Source organism: Halictus rubicundus, chromosome 6 (assembly GCF_050948215.1).
Source record: "Halictus rubicundus isolate RS-2024b chromosome 6, iyHalRubi1_principal, whole genome shotgun sequence".
Classification (NCBI taxonomy): domain Eukaryota; kingdom Metazoa; phylum Arthropoda; class Insecta; order Hymenoptera; family Halictidae; genus Halictus; species Halictus rubicundus.
The window spans coordinates 15,498,822-15,514,588 of record NC_135154.1 but is presented as its reverse complement, the minus strand read 5'-3'; the positions used below and the strand labels follow the sequence as shown (position 1 = coordinate 15,514,588).

The following is a 15,767-nucleotide window of genomic DNA, read 5'->3' as shown; positions in this document are numbered from 1 at the left end:
ATCCAGAGACATTTTTTCATGTCTCACGATTGCGATTCGACTCGACGATATTTGTCGGTTTCCAGCCCAGGTTAGTCTCTTCTGTCGTTTTCTTCGTTCGTTTCGAATAGAAGGTAGGCCAGGTTAATAAGTTGATCGTGGCAAATTTTCTATTAATCACTTAAAAATCAAGGGAAATTGGTGTCTCGGGGTGTACAGGGTGGTGTCCGCGAGCGTTTCTTAACACAAGGAATAACAGAACGAACGAAAATAAACACAACTCATAGTCCAATGGTCTCGCTTTTATTGTCGTAAATAATAAATAAAATAATAATCGATAAATTGATCATTAAAATTAAAAAATAGTGACTCGTGACTAGGTTAAGACTCACCGCTTACAAAAAACGTGTGTGTTTTTGTGTGGTATTCCTTTTTTGCTTTTCTCTGCTGTGTACACTGCATAATATATGCTTAGTAATAATAATAATAATATTAATCATAATAATCATCGTCGTTGACATAATAAAATAACTAAATACAATAATAGTAATAATAATAATAATAATAATAATAATAATAATAATAATAACTTAATGCCGGAACAACGTCGAAGACGTTCAAGCAAGGACCGGGGGTGATTTTTCAATTTTTGGGGTTGATCGTGAAATAAAAGGATCAAGAGAAACGGAAAAATGGGGACAGGAATTCTGGGGGACAGGGGACATCGTTCATTTAGGTTGTTAATATATGCGTTCCCGCGACGCAAAAGGGATGAGCCAATATTTGGACGTAAACTAAATCAATGACAATTACCAATTGTCACCGGGCGTATACCAATCATAATTGCGAATCGTCACGTTTCCACGGAACATAATCGTAATGGTACTAATAATCGTAATAATAATTGTAATAATGATGCCGGGTAATATTCGATAATAGTGATCGTAATAATAATAATAATAATAATAATAATTGGTAATAATAATAGTGCACGTAATAGCGAGAATAATAGTGGTAGTGAATAATGGAAAAGAATAAAATCAAAGGAAAAAATGTAGGTTAAGTTACAGGGACTGGCTACCATCCAAAGATATATTTATAATCATAATCATTATACTTTTACGATAAATTATCTACAAACCGTCTAGCGGAAACGAAATTATCTCGTGTGTTTTGCGGTAGAAACGCATAGGCGTTAAACATTGCGCTTTCTTCCCCTGTACAATGTACGGATCGCGGTTAGGTTTTCTACAACGTTCAAAGTGTGTTCGCGTGTGTTGTCTGTGCATGTACGTATTCGCGTGTCTCCGTGTGTGTGTGTATGCACTTGTGTGTACGTGTGTGAGTAATAGATCGGGTACAAGAGGAATGAGGGAGGCGTCTAACCCTTTGTCACACATTCTTTACGCAATTTTAATCGCGCCAACATCCGTTTTTTCGTTTCGTAATAAGTCTTCAACGTATATATACATATAATCTTGACATGCAATTACATGTATACATACATCCCCAAAAATTTCTTCATATATATATTTCTATATATATGTGTATATATAAGTTTTTAAAATAATCTACTTTGTATATAGTTACGCACCGGCTCGCGGTAATCTTACGTTTTTTTTTCATCTCTCCACTAATCTCCCCTTCCATTACGTAGTCAATTTCTCGTTACTCTTATTATCATAATTTCCGTAATTTCTCTCATCATCATTATCGTCATCATCATCCTTCTTTTAAAAAATCTTCTAACGCTCTCGAAAGCCGCCGATGCTGGATCTCGTGTTTTTCTTTTTTATTTATCCCCCCCCTCCCCCTAAATATCGTTTCTCTTTTCGCCCATCCCTTTTGTCGTCCCTGCTACTAGTACTCCTGTCACCGCGACTAGCCTAATCTCGTTTCTTTTTTCCCTATCAATCAACCATATTTAATAAAAACATCTCTACGTTTCTTTTCTTTTCCTTTTCTTTTCTTTTCTTTTTCATATTCCTCGTCGTATAAATGCAACGCGCCGCGCACAAAAATTCCCGCCCGTTTAAAAACGAATCTCTTTTTGCATCCTCATCGCTCCGGCATACTCCCGTTTCGTTTCTCCCGGCGCCGAGTTCGCTACGGACCACGAAAAATATAATCATCAACGACAAGGAAAAATCCGTTCTCTTCGTACCGTGAACGAAACTAACGTAAACGAATCTACTCCCCGGGAGTCTCGCGTGCGCGTGATATCCTTCGCGATCCGCAAAACGACATCTGGATCACGTGCGATTCGCACGACGCGACACGTTCGATGTTCGCGTTTCACGCTCTTCTCGTCCGCCTGCTGGAATCCGCGCTGGATTTTACGACATATCGTTAGGAATGCTCGTACCGTAGGATATACACATATCTATCTTCCGTTCAAATCGAGGCGATCTCGAACCGGACCCGCCTCTAACATCCTCGACTTTACACGAGAATTCGATCGCTAACATAATTATGTACAACTTAAGAGAAAGGATCGAGATCCTGTCAGACGGCATATGGATTGCCCGGCGGTCTGATCTTGTATATATATAATATATATATAATTTATATATATATATATTAATATATTATATCAATATATATATACGTATTCCGTTTTCTTTTTCTTTTTCATCGAACAGATGTTGCCTGTTTCCGTTACGGGGGACAAAAAGAATCGTACCTAAGAAGTTCGTCCGTCTAAGCTTGTGTCCGTCGATTCGGCACGAACCGCCGACTGTTCGACGCTGTTTCATCGTGTTCGACGAATCGAGGCTCGCTTTCGGGCGAGCGATGTTTTGCAGTGGTGATCATGCTAGAAAAGAAATCCCTGCCCGGACGACGATCAACGGAGGCGGTTCGAACCGTTTGAGCGCCACGGCGCGATCGCGCTGTTGCCGTCGCCTCCGGTGCTCAACCTTCGGCGACATTCTTCCAAACGGAGAAGACGCGATCGCGCCGTTCGGCACTGTTCGATCAGATTTTTCCTGGCGGCGCTCGAACGGCCTTATCGTTTTTGTTTCGGGGGGGGGGGGGCGGTTAGGGGTGGTCGCTGTGAACGGACACGAGGCGCGCGAACAATATTGCCCTGAAAACTGACGATCGTTGTCCCGATGTGCACGAAACGGCCCGGAACGGAGGACGACGCATCCGTTCCGGGTCATTCCCGAAGATCCACGAGAAGGGCTCCTCTTCCGCTTCTCTCAACAGGAAGCTGCGGAGGATCCGTCCAGCGGATCTCGCTCCACGATTAGACAATAACGGTTGGTTCTTCGTTCCGAAGACGAAAACATGGACAAAATCAGTGTACGTATACCCGCGCGCCTCGTGCATGCGACCCACGCGAAGAGTCGCCTCCGCTCGATCGTCGCCGTGGACAGACGGCGCTATCCGTTCTCTGCAATCCGTGCTACACTCCCGCGAGGGAGGTCGTCTTAAAATTAGGCGGTTAATCGTGGACTGTACGCAACAAATCGAAACAATACTCGACGCTCGAAGCAGTTGGTAGTGTGTGTGTGTACAATGTGAATCCGTTGCCATTCATTGACCACGCTTTCGTCCTGTTTGTCCTTCGTGATTCTCCGAAGTCCGTCGTATTTTGATATTCGGTGTGTGTACGTGTGTATTCGCGGCGTGGCCGCCGCGCGACGAGAACAGGGCCGGAAACCTTAGCTCATGGTCTCGCCTAATTCTCTGCAGGTTCGAGGTGCCGAGGGCCCGTTCCCTCGGCCAGGAATCGATCCAATGAGAGACACGGAGCCGAAAGGTGGTACCCGAAGCCTGTCTCTCGCGCGCGCGGACGTCGTCTCGTGATTAGGTCACAGCCTGATCCATTGTCGGCACTCCTCATCGTCTCTCTGGTTGATGATCGATGCCTCCGTACGTCGCGTACTCATTTTCTATCCCTTCGACACACGCGTACCCTTTCATCCGTTTTTCATGTATTTTTTATACTATTTAAAAAACACATCCGAAAACGCTGCGTGTGTCTTTCGTGTTCGTTTGTTTTCTCCTGCTTACGCTAACGTAAGCTCTCACCACGTTCGCTCTCATCATCATCGTCATCATCGTCTCTCTTATTCGTTCTCTCTCCCTCTCTCACGTTCGTTCTGCGATATGTTAGTTTAAGGATACCTGAACGCGCTTTACGCGAAGGACGTGTACCTCCTGGCGGATGCGATCCTTCCTCGCTGGCCGTTCCATATTTTTCTTCGTCTTCTCTCTTACTGTTTCTTGGATTTTACCGGGAGCCGACGAGCGCTGACGAGCCCGCGAGCCACGAAGAGCAAGAGCCACCCGACCTCCTGATTCATTCGAGTTGTTCCAGGAAGTTCGGGGTCTTGAAGTACTCCGGCACCGGGTCGTCCAGCCTCGAGATCACCTTGTAGATCGACTTCTTCCAGCTCTGCTCGGTGTCCTTGCCGCCCTGAATCGCCTTGAAGAACTCTTTTAACGTCTGCTCGACGACATACATGAAGTTGCTCGGCACCTGCAATCGTTACCCCAATCGTTAGATCTCCTCGGTCAACTTTCACAAACCTCTGTCACATCCTCAAACCATAATACTGCATGGAATACTCATCCTTAGATCGTGGAAGCTTATACAATTTAACCCTTTCTGGTCCGAAGTGTTTTTCTTTCTCTTTTATTTGAAAAACTGGTTGTTACGAAGAACCGAAATAATGTTAGAACTGTGTTACGAGGATATCGGTCGTGGCTTATATCGGTTACGGTTTCGGTTTTACTATTGTTATTTTTCGGTTCTGTGGTTGTTTTTCGGTACCGAGTCTAGTCCGACTGAACATAGGACCGGAAAGGGCAAACATTCGCTTCCATTTGATTTTAACACGTTCGCCACCACCGTCGTACATGTGTCATCGTCCACAACCGAGTAATTTACATGATAATGGTCAAATTAATTTTATACGCACTGCTATTTAAAGTCATAAAACATAGCACAACGTTCAAAGACTACTGAGAGTACTTTTATTAAATTGTTTAAATATATCATGAAGGTACGCTGCATTTAATAAAAAAAATGTTAACGATAAAGATAGACAGCAAATGGTGAACGTGTTAAATAGCTCTGATTGATACAAAACAGAACGGAGATCTGTTTGAAAATTTATTTTCAACTTGAACTGAATCTATTTGAAAATGTTTAATTTTTCAAACGTTGTAAATCCATAAAGTTCCACAACCTTTACTCCTTATCAATAAAGCAAGTAGACGTTCTGCTTTTTCTCGACATATTTACACGACAGAAGCATAAATCATTGCAGAGTTCTTCAATTATAAATGTCCTCTCTAATCTTTTCTTTCTTAAAATTACAATACTCTCGACTCGACGCTATCTCAAGCAGTATTTTATTTCGTAATCTTCTCTAAATTCTACTTTACTCACAGACATCTATAAAACATCCACGTAAGCGTACTAAAGCAATGTTGCAGAAGCGATAACGAAGCCAAGCGATGAAGATGTTCGACGATTAATAATTAAACTGCGGATTTTATGTGTCTATGATAAAACTGAATGGATGAAATATGAAACTGTGAAGACGTTATAAAAGTTTCAGTATATTATTACGCTATTCTCGAGACTTAATAAAATATGATTAACAGGAGAAGTTCATTTATTTAAACTTCTGTTTCTTAAAATCGACTTTTTACTTCGCACAAACATCCGCAGTCTACTAATAACCTCTTTCGCTTTCATGCATTAATACAATATGAATCGAATTTCGAATTTCGACGATGACCGAAGTTTATTCAATTAAGACAAGAAAGCATCTCGTAATTAAGACATGAATATTGATATCGAATAGTATACTCGGTTTTAAACGCTGTCCCTTAATTACTTTCTTACTGAAATTTCTCTGGCAGACGCGCGGTGTTTAAATTAATTTCGACCTTCCTGTGACAGGTGTAATTTAATCGGCAGACAGTTTGGCGACGAGTGCGCGTAAACGCCGGCCGCACAAACGAGAAAGATTACTTCTCCGCGTTCATTACAGTTCAACGAAGGAGCCGTGAATCCGCGGAATTAAAAGCGATGTTACGTATCGCTTAACGAGAGAGACGCGAGCGCGAGCGCGCGTGCTAAGAGTTTCCACTTATAATTAGTACGTTTGGGTTATTAACGAACACGAGTAATTAATTACACGTCAAGCGGGTCGCAATTGTGGCCGCGTCGGAAAAGAATGGGGCCTCCAGGTTCCACCGGAGACTCGTTAAATAATATTAAATAGCTGCTTTACGTGTGTGCACACACAGCGCGTCCAACGCCTGTCGCTGGGCGGCACACAATCAGCGTCATTACCCGTGGCGAAAGTAAATTGCGCCCACAATGGAAAATAGAGATGTACGAGTGATTTGCGAGGAAACGTAATCGGCTGCCGGGCGTGAAAACCGGATGCATTCGAAATTCGTCGCGGTTTCGATCGGCAGAAGAACGAGACGCGCCGAGGATCGGTTTAGTCAGCGAGTAATTACGGATTTTCCAATTTTGTGCGCCATTCTCTGCCAGAGAAAATTTCATTCGACAGAAATTAGAAAACGATCGCGAAACATAACATTTGCATAAGAAAACAATAGGCATCTAGCAATTGCTTGCGTCAAATTAAGAAGCTTCTCGCTAATTTTACTTCGTCGGTTCCACAAAATTTTTTGATCAAACTTTTTTGTTTTCAGATTTTGTACAGATTTTTTGGACACGTTATTTTCCTTCTTCACCGAGCAGAATACAATACTAATTCTTCTAAAATTAGAAAGTTTCTCGGTAACTTTACTTCGTCAGTTCTTAAAAATGTTTTTCTAATCGTTTCAATTTTCAGATTTTCCACAGATTTTTTTAGAGATACTATTTTACTTCTCCACCAAGCAGAAAACAGTACAATAATATGACTACATCAGTTCTTTAAACTTTTCAATCAATTTGGCTCGTTATCAGATTTTTTGAAGATCTTTCAGAGATACTATTTCTCTTCTTCAGCAAGCAGAAAACAATACAGAGGCATCTAGCAATTGCGTTACATAGAATAGAAAGCTTCTTGGTAATTTCACCACATTCGTTAAACTTCTTTCGGTTTGTCGATCTTGTTTATTTGCAGATTGTTCAGAGATTTTTTAGAGAGAGACGGTATTGTAGTACTTTGCCAAGATGCTTCCTCTACGAAATGATAATATCCATGCGACATGATAATAGTAAAACTGTATAGGTCCCTGCTAGAATAGTAATACATACATTTTGGACTCTTACCTCGAGGTGGTTGTTTCGGTTGTAATGGAGGTTGAGAACCCGATAGATTTCCGAATCGCCACAGACCCGAATGTCATCGACGTTCTTATATCCTTCCGAAACCGCTTGCCTCGCGTATTTCTCCATTTGGATGTAGTAAAACTCCCTGCAAAATGAAGATCAAACGAATGAGATGGTGCGCCGATTTCCGACGAAAATAAAACGTATCGGTAGACTGCGGATTTTATGTATTTATAACAAAAACGAGCTGGTACAATTCAAAACGGCAGAAAGATGAAAATATCTCAGACTTATTAACATTATTCAAGGCAGAACAAATCTTCTATATAGCTCCCGCTTCTTGCAGTTAATGCAAGGTTCTATTTTGCATAAAACTCCGCAATCTACTCATCCAGCGTCTCTGACGAAGACAGTCGACGTTCCCAAAATGAAGAAACAAAACAAACCGATTCCGCGTCGCGTGGCCACGGAATTTCGCGAGACGGAAACGAATAGATCGCGAGCGCAAAAAAAAAAGGGACGGGAAAAGAGGCCGAGGGGGGTGTTTGAGACCGCGAAAGGGCAAAAATAATTTTTTCCTTCGGAGTTGTCCGCGCGAGTGTGTGCCCCCGGCGTTAATTCTCGCGGATCGGAGAATGCTAATGCACTGCCGATAATTAATTAAGGGGTCGATATTGAAAGTGGTCTGACGCAGGCGGGAGAAGATGAAGAAGGAAGAAGGGGCGAGAGTCGAGCAAAGAGGTGTGTACATCTCCTCGTCGGATGGCAAGCGACGCGGTTCAAAGAGACTATTAAGAACGTGTTACAGTGTATCGTCCAAGAAGATCTCGACGCCCTCGTCGCGGGGGTGGGGTTAGGCGACTGTCGACGTTTCACAGGGTTGGTTGTGTGCAAGAGAGCAACGCACACGCGCCCAAACATCGCGCGGGATCGCGTGCGCTACGCTCTTTTTCTCTCTCTCTTTTCTCTCCTCTCTCGTTTCCTTGCCTTGCCTGGCAAAGGAAAAAATCGGGCTCCTGTCAAGTTTGCCGTTCGCGTTCATTAATTAACGCAGTTAAAACAAGCGCAAATCACTAATTGGCGGGTAATTTATATAGTAATAGTGACCCGCGACTTCATACAGGCCGCCGAAAGGGGGCAGCGCGAAGGGGTGGCTCCGCTTCGGTGGATCTCACCGAAAACTGAGGAAAGGAACGCGCCGCGCCTCGCCTCGCCTCGCCTCGCCTCGCCTCGCCTCGCCACGCTGCGAGCACTTTGAGCCTCGCGGGTCTTTGTACGCCGTCTTTGTGGGCGAGACGTCAATGCGACTGCCACTGATTAAGAAATTAATTATTTTCCTTTTAATTGAAACGTTAGAATCGCCCGCGCGACGATTCAGCCGAGACGCCGCACGAATCCGAGACACGTCGCCTCTCGTTCTTCTGTTTCGACCGGAAAAATGGCTCATGGAAATGTCCCACATAAAGATTAATTAGCGCAACAACAGGGAAGCGTAGATACAGCTATTTAGAAAATTTGTATCTTGCATAAATATCCGCGGTCTACGCCTCTCTACAGTATCCGTTTATAGAAATATAATTACAATCGTCTTGTGCCCTTAAAAATTAGAATCCGAGTGAAACAAGTTCTTTTCAGTTGATAAATTATTGTAGACGATTCTAAGACATGTCCATGTCTATGATTAGTTAAGTCGACCTCGTTTAAAAAGTTGCACAGAAGCAAAAGAAGATGCGGCAGACCAGGTGCATCGGAAGTGACATTGGATCGCGCACGTTTGCGTGGACACGCAGGTCAGCTTCCAGAATTGCATTTAAAATGTGTCTAGAGACCGCGTGCGCGTCACAGCAGAATATTTTTACGGAATATTAGCAGCAAGATCTAGACTGAGGCAAATATGCACACTACTCTAGACTAGTTTCCTTCGAGCCCGGAATCTCTCTCGACCACAGGGGGGGGGGGTTGGAAGGGGTAAAAGACATGGAAAGACGACGACGAAGCAGAGAACGGTCCTTGTATTCTTCGGTACCGCGAGCGAGCAAGTCGAGCGAAGTAAACACGCGAACGACTTAACGCGAAACCGAGAGTGAAAGAGAGCAAGGGAAAGAAAGAGAGAGAGAGAGAGCAGAAAAGAGAGAAAGAGGGAGAGCGAGGTTTCGCGAGGCACGGAGGGAAAGAGCAAGCCCGGTAAACGGAGTCTGCTACATGCCCGGATATTTTTCCATTCTTCTCTTAATCTTTCGTTCCGGGGTCCCTATCCTGCTTACCCTTAAAACGCACACAGATGCCCGGGCCGGGCGTTGCGCTGGTGGAAGTATCCTAGAGTAGCAAGCCAGAATGGCAGTGAGAATGGCAGTCAGGTTGATCTTGCACTTTGGATCCCGAGGGGATGGAAAGAAGTACGGTTCAGCGGGAAACCGGTAGTGCCACTGCGGCTTGTATAACTCGAGATCCCTGAATGCTCGACAATGTGAGGCAACCAGTTCAACCTTCGAGTCTTGGCCTTCGCTCGGTGCCGTTGGGAGCAATTTTTAAGATTGCTTCCGCCTGGCGGACTCGCTCGCGACTCGTCGCAGAATCGACGAACGGTTTCGTTTTCCATATTCATCGTTGGCTGCCGAGTGAACCGAGATGCGCCCGTCGTCGACGACGGTACATTCTATTAAGAAGCCTCGTCCCGCGCCCCTTATACTCCGCAGACGTCCCCCTCTCCCTCCCGCTGCACGCGTGTCTATTCATGCAGATCTTGTTACCGCGGGGAAAGAATCAACCGAAATTCATTAACCTGACGGCAGGCCACGAGAAGAAGACGGGGCTTTTCGAGATCCAGCAATTCGGGCTATTCCGAAATGCTTGAAATAGCGTTGTTTACCAGTTTCTCTGCACCTTCTTCTCGAGAACGAAGGGTACAATCGGGTTTCCTCGATTTTTATCATCTTACCACCCCCATTCCTTCCTTGCCTTTCCCTGTTTCGAACACGTGCAGGCACGAACGGTTTGATAATTATCGTGAAGCGATGCAGTCGAGCCGCGAACGTTAACGAAGCTACCCAAGAGCAGAAACTGTCGAGGATCAACTAAGATCGACCGGCGAAACGTTAGGCAGCATCGCCGTTGTACGCGTGTACCCGATAACGAGTAAGATCGCGAAGATGGGGATCGACAGGATCGCTGGCCGAATGGCACTCGTCGATCGAACCCACTCGAACCACCGGAAGAAAACAATGGGATCTTTCGTGCGTCGCGTCCCGATCTATACGGTGGCTACCGGAAGAAAGGGCGAGAGGAGGAGTCAGGTGGCAGAAACGCGAGAGGCTCTTCTCATTCGATCACTCCAGATTGGCTCTCTCGCCAATTAAGACAATTTCACGTGCTCTTATCAGCAGTCAGTCAGAGAAGGTTATGCACACGAGAGGAGAATTGAAAGAGGAGTGTGTCTCTGCAGAATCGTGTCCCGCGCCCTTTCTCTCTCCCTCTTGCCCCGCGAGCCGCGCGTTCGCGTTCACTTTCTCCCTTTCTGGTTGCTCTCCCTTTCGCGCGTCTCTCCTCTCTCGCTCTCCCTCTCTCTCTCTCACTCTTTCTCCACCTCTCTCTCTCTTTCTCTCTATCGTATCTTTCTTCCTCTCGGGTTCTCTCTTTCTCTTTTCGTCTCTCTATTTCAACGTCTCCTTGAACCGTCACCGGCACCCACCCATCAGGACCGAGCCACCCCCGACTTCAACCTCTCGGAGGTAACGTGTATGTGTCACCTGCGTCTATAATCCTTACTCAACCACCCATCAACCGCATTCAAGCTCGTCGGATCGCCGAGTATAGGCGGAATATGGTAGGCAGAGACTGGGCTAGGTCTGGGCTGGGCTGGGCTGGGCTGGGCTGCGCTTGGCTGGGTTATGTACCTACGTAATACTGCATGGTAGATACGTATATATATCTGCGAAGTGCCTAATTAAAACAGACACCAGGAGACAGAGAGAAAACGGGACGAGAGACGAGGCTGCAAGCATAATAGGGTGTAAGGGCGCGAGGGAGATGGCACTAGTTCCGTAGTCGGTTTGACAAAAAGCCCGAGTGCTAGAATTGCCACTCTTCGACCACCAAGTGCAGCGGAGAAGAGCAACGGTGAACGAGAAGAAAGGAGAAGGAGTGAGAGGGCGTAGAACGTGGAAGGAGGAGAGCGAGAGAGCCACCGGGAGGAAGATAGTGAGAGTAAGGGCTAGAGGGTGAGCCGCGAAGTCATTCATTATAGTATTGTATAATTAGGATAATAATAAGCTCTTCAGGGGCTTGGGATTTCTTGCGCCCCGTTGCAACGGGGCGACGTCGACAGAGACGGAAAACGAGAGAAAAAGAGCAAGAGAGAGAGAGAGAGAGAGAGAGAAAGAGTGAGAGAGAGACGTAGAAACAGAGGAAAAGAGTGTGATCCTCCTGGAGGGTGCTGATTATTAGCATCTAATTACGACCTGCTTCTGCCACCGAAAAAAAAGAGAGACAGCGACGGGGGTGGTGGTTAGAAAGGAAACGAAGATGCGGGGTGTCTTCGAGGAGGGAATAATTAGCTCTCGCCCGCGAACGGAAATCGTTACGTCGCGTTCTTTCGCGATCTTTAGTGAGAGAGAGAGAGAGAGAGAGAGAGATTCTTTTCCCGAAGAGAAAAAGCCCTGAATGACCAAGGTGTAGAAGCATCCTTCTTTCCCGCGATTTGTTCGATCTTAAATGGAGTTGCTTTTGCTACCTTGATGCTACTTGAACACTCTCCCTCCGGTTGAAACGTTTTCTTTAACAATCTTCCCAGCCGTTCGTATTTTCTCCGAGCAGCGGGGGAAGAATCGTTCCGAGCGAGGGTTTCTTAAATTCGAATTCTTCATCCCTCTTTCCGCGGGTACAAAGGGCCCGCGAACGGAGCCACGGCGCCCGCGAATTCGTGAATTCCTCTTTTGTAACGGCGATGCGTACTGCGACGCAGGTGAGGCAACAATGCGAGCTTTAGAGGTGCCGTGTATTGAAGCGTTTAATGGCGGTGATGGTTGTCGACGTGACGCCTCCTTCATACGTGATCTTTATCGCCGCGAGTTGCTGTTTCGACGCGTCGCTTTTGTAACGGATTACACGCCGTATAGGCGAGAGTACCAATTAAAAGGGGGACGCTACAACTCTCGCCTGTGTGTGTGTGTGCGTGCGCGCGCGCGCGGGCGTGTGTGTGTGTGTGTGGTTTTTTTTTAATTTTGCGACACTCCAACGCTCGAGTGATTCGATCTGCGAAAACGAGCGTCGGCGTCTTCGTCGATCTCCTTCGTTCCACAGTTCTCTCAACGATTAGGGGACAACCTGGTGACTCTTTCCCGCTTCTATGGGGCTTCATTTGCATTTCGACTTGGCAAACAAGGCGTGGCGAAACGTCACCGGCCGAGGAAATCAGCGACACGCAATCGCGTTGATTTCTAAGCCGCGAAATGACACTGGGCGTGTAACGACGGCTCGCGTCTTCTCGCCTTACACTCGCCCCTTCCGCCGAACCCCCATTCAAAGATCCTCAATCGTGCTTCTTAAGCCAACGAACCGGCTCCCTTTTAACGGTTATACCAAGTCGGTCGACCTTCGACAATACAGAGAACACCTCGGTTCCCCAAGACCGGGGCTGACCCTTAAAATCTCAATCCCTCTGCCTCGGCTTTCTTGGCGAAACTTTCCCACGGACGACTCCATCGAGAAGGGGAGCGGACGCTCAAGGAACAGCCGACAATCTGCTAAGATTCGCAAAGTGTCGGCTCCGGTGTCGATCACCTTGAAAGCTTTGTCCCCCACCGCACGAAACAGCTGTGACCGAGCCCGGAACAACCTTTTGCTTTTCCTTTAAACGTTCCCCGCGAAAAGCCATTCACGCACGGAAATTGCTCGATCGTTTTACACCCGATCGATGGTAAGATTCTCCTAAACGTATTTCTAGTGTAGACCGTACAGTAGTAGTAGAATGTAATATATACGTTTAGAGAATTATTTTTCTCCTCCAATTTGTTCAATTTGATGAGTTCTTAAAACAAGAGAGGCTATATAGACACTTATGAAATTTATTCGGGTTTTATAGAATATTTATGGTGACATGTACTTGAACGAAGAAGTATACCAAACAATTTCCCAAGAAAATATTTCCATAACGTTACGAATTGTAAAAGAAAAAGGTTTGAAATCCGCCATTTTGACGGGCTCGGTAGTTCAAGTGTTAATGCCTTTCGAGACCACGTGAAATCTATGAGAAACAATAGTTAAAAAGTCGAAAAAGATATTTACAACTGTGTTTTACTCTTTACCGAATAAAGCGTTAAAAGGGAAGATAACATATGAATTTCACATTGACATTCATACTGATTCGTACTATTCGCTGAACAAGACTCCAAAATTCTGACAGTTTGCCAGCATCGTCACCGTCACAGAAACGCAACGTAACTTCTTGCAGAAGTGCAAGCACGAGCCAGTAAACGAGAAAACCGTTTCCGGAGGTTCGCTAAATGTACTTTGGTGTGAACACGTATCTGTCTATCTTTCCTTAGAAAAGGGAAAACGTTGAAACGCGCGTGCCAAGACCAGGCGGCCCCTCAAGGAGTCGTTTTAATTAGTGGTGAAAGGAGCGTCTGGGACAACGGTTCGTCGCGGGTGTCTTTATTGCCACGGTTGGTTTCCGTTACGTTGTAATTATCGTTGGGCAGGAACAAGTCCGTTCGGAGAATGGGAGGTTGTTCGTCGCGATTAACAGAAAGGCATCGCGCGCGGGCGACGTTTACCGGCGCATTCATCCTCCATCGCCGGAGATAAATTCATCACGCGTAGCCGCTTTGTGCTTGCGACCGATGGCGTCATAGCCAGCTGGAAAAACCGTGGCGGTGTTGGCGGTGCGCGGTAGGCTGCGGTGGTTGGCGGCCGCGGTTGCGGCGAGGGTGCGGAAGAAGAAGCTAGCAAAGAATTCGAGAGGAACGTCGTGTCGCGCTCTACTTTATCCTCACGGGTAACGGGCACGAGGCGTGAAAGTGCATGTAACGAGAGAACATTAAGCATCCGCGCGAGCATGTTTACGTGTTTGCCACCGGCGCATCGTCTCGCTCGCGTTGGCACGTCCGTGTGTTGGACGGCGTCTACGTGTGTTCTCGTGTGCGACGCTCGGCGACGCTGGGCGTCTCTCCGCGCCGCGTCTCGTCTCGTCTGGTCGCGTCTCGTCCCTTCGCATCTCGCGCGCGTGCAACCGAGTAGACCATGCACAGACTCGCACGTCTTCTCTGCGGGCGAATCGTGGCCGTGTGCGCGCGTGTATGCACCGCGTGTACCAGCGCATCGGTGTGCCGGCGTGGCACGTACGCGCGCGCGTGGTTGCGTGTGGCTCATGAGCGCGCGGATGGATGGGTGAGTACACGCGTTTGCCCGTCAGGGCGTAAACGTCCATTCAGAGGGCGCGTTCAAAAAGGTGTCGCGCAGGGTCTTGATGCTGCACCCTGTGCACCCTTCTTAATTGGTAATTAACACTTTAACGCCATCTGCACCCGGATTTCCAGGCGGCAAACGCGACGACGCTCGTCGCCTCGCGGTTGCCACCCGTTCCAGCCGCGGAGCGGAGCGGCGCGGCGCGGCGCGGCGCGGCGCGGCGGCGTAGGCCACAAGCCCTGCTACACATCGTTGTCCTCCTCGTGTCGCGACACGATGCCGCAGCACACCGCCGCCCGGAAAATCAAGTAATTAAAATACAAGTTAACCAGTGATTACTTCATTCTTCTCCCGTCACGGCCACTCAGCCAAGTACGATGCATTCTGCGACACCGAGCCCAGCCGCCAACGGTTACGTCGAAGGGCCGCGCGCGTTTTGTTGATTGCGACCGACGCGAAGCGGCAAGTTGGACTCGGCGAAGGGCTCTCTCTCTCTCTCTCTCTCTCTCTCTCTCTCTGTGTGTGTGTGTGTTCAGAGGAACGGGGTGATATCCGGTGCGACGCCTTTCGTTAGGGGATCCTGGCTCATGGATCATGAACGACGAAACTTTTCCGCGGAACATCTGAGGGCATCCGGGGATACGCGAATTAGATCATTTTCTCGGGGTGGCGCGCCGCTCGCGCGCGCGTTTAAATTACCGGGGGAACGTAATTGGAGTCTCTTTCAGGACACTGGCAAACTCGGAGGACAGCTGCGGCGATGCAGACGCCCTTACCGCTTCGGTGCATACCGAACTGACTTAACTCGGGATTCATCGATTTTTCACGTCGTTTTAGGTCCTCGACAAACCCCGCAATCATTTACGCTTTCTTACATTGTCCACCTCTGCAATGCTATTTACACAATCCTCAGAAAGGGAGCTAATCTTTTGCTGAAACAACTGTGCGATCATCGGTGGCTCAACCGACTTGAACCTTCGATTATCCACGTTTTTTAATGCACCTGATGTGAACCGTTTCAATTATCCGTTGAAATTACGCCGTAGACTTGGACGATGGTTTTTAATTATTTAAGCAGCTCCGTTCACGTATGTAAAAGTACCTAACTACCATGAACCGTCTCACA

General features: G+C 46.9%; 1 protein-coding gene across 4 annotated transcripts in view; it reads right to left on the bottom strand.

Moving 5' to 3' along the window:
* Nucleotides 1-266: 266 nt before the first annotated feature.
* Nucleotides 267-15,767, bottom strand: part of LOC143354751 (homeobox protein prospero) — a 47,591-nt gene continuing 32,090 nt past the window's right edge. For 2 of the 4 annotated variants that reach the window (XM_076789041.1, XM_076789043.1), the window contains exons 4-5: nucleotides 7,223-7,382; nucleotides 267-4,468 (exon numbers count right to left, since the gene is read on the bottom strand). In XM_076789041.1, the coding sequence (XP_076645156.1) occupies nucleotides 4,289-4,468; nucleotides 7,223-7,382 (340 nt within the window). In that variant the 3' untranslated portion in view covers nucleotides 267-4,288. The remainder of the gene's footprint in view (nucleotides 4,469-7,222; nucleotides 7,383-15,767) is intronic. The other 2 variants (XM_076789042.1, XM_076789044.1) reach the window with 1 other exon arrangement.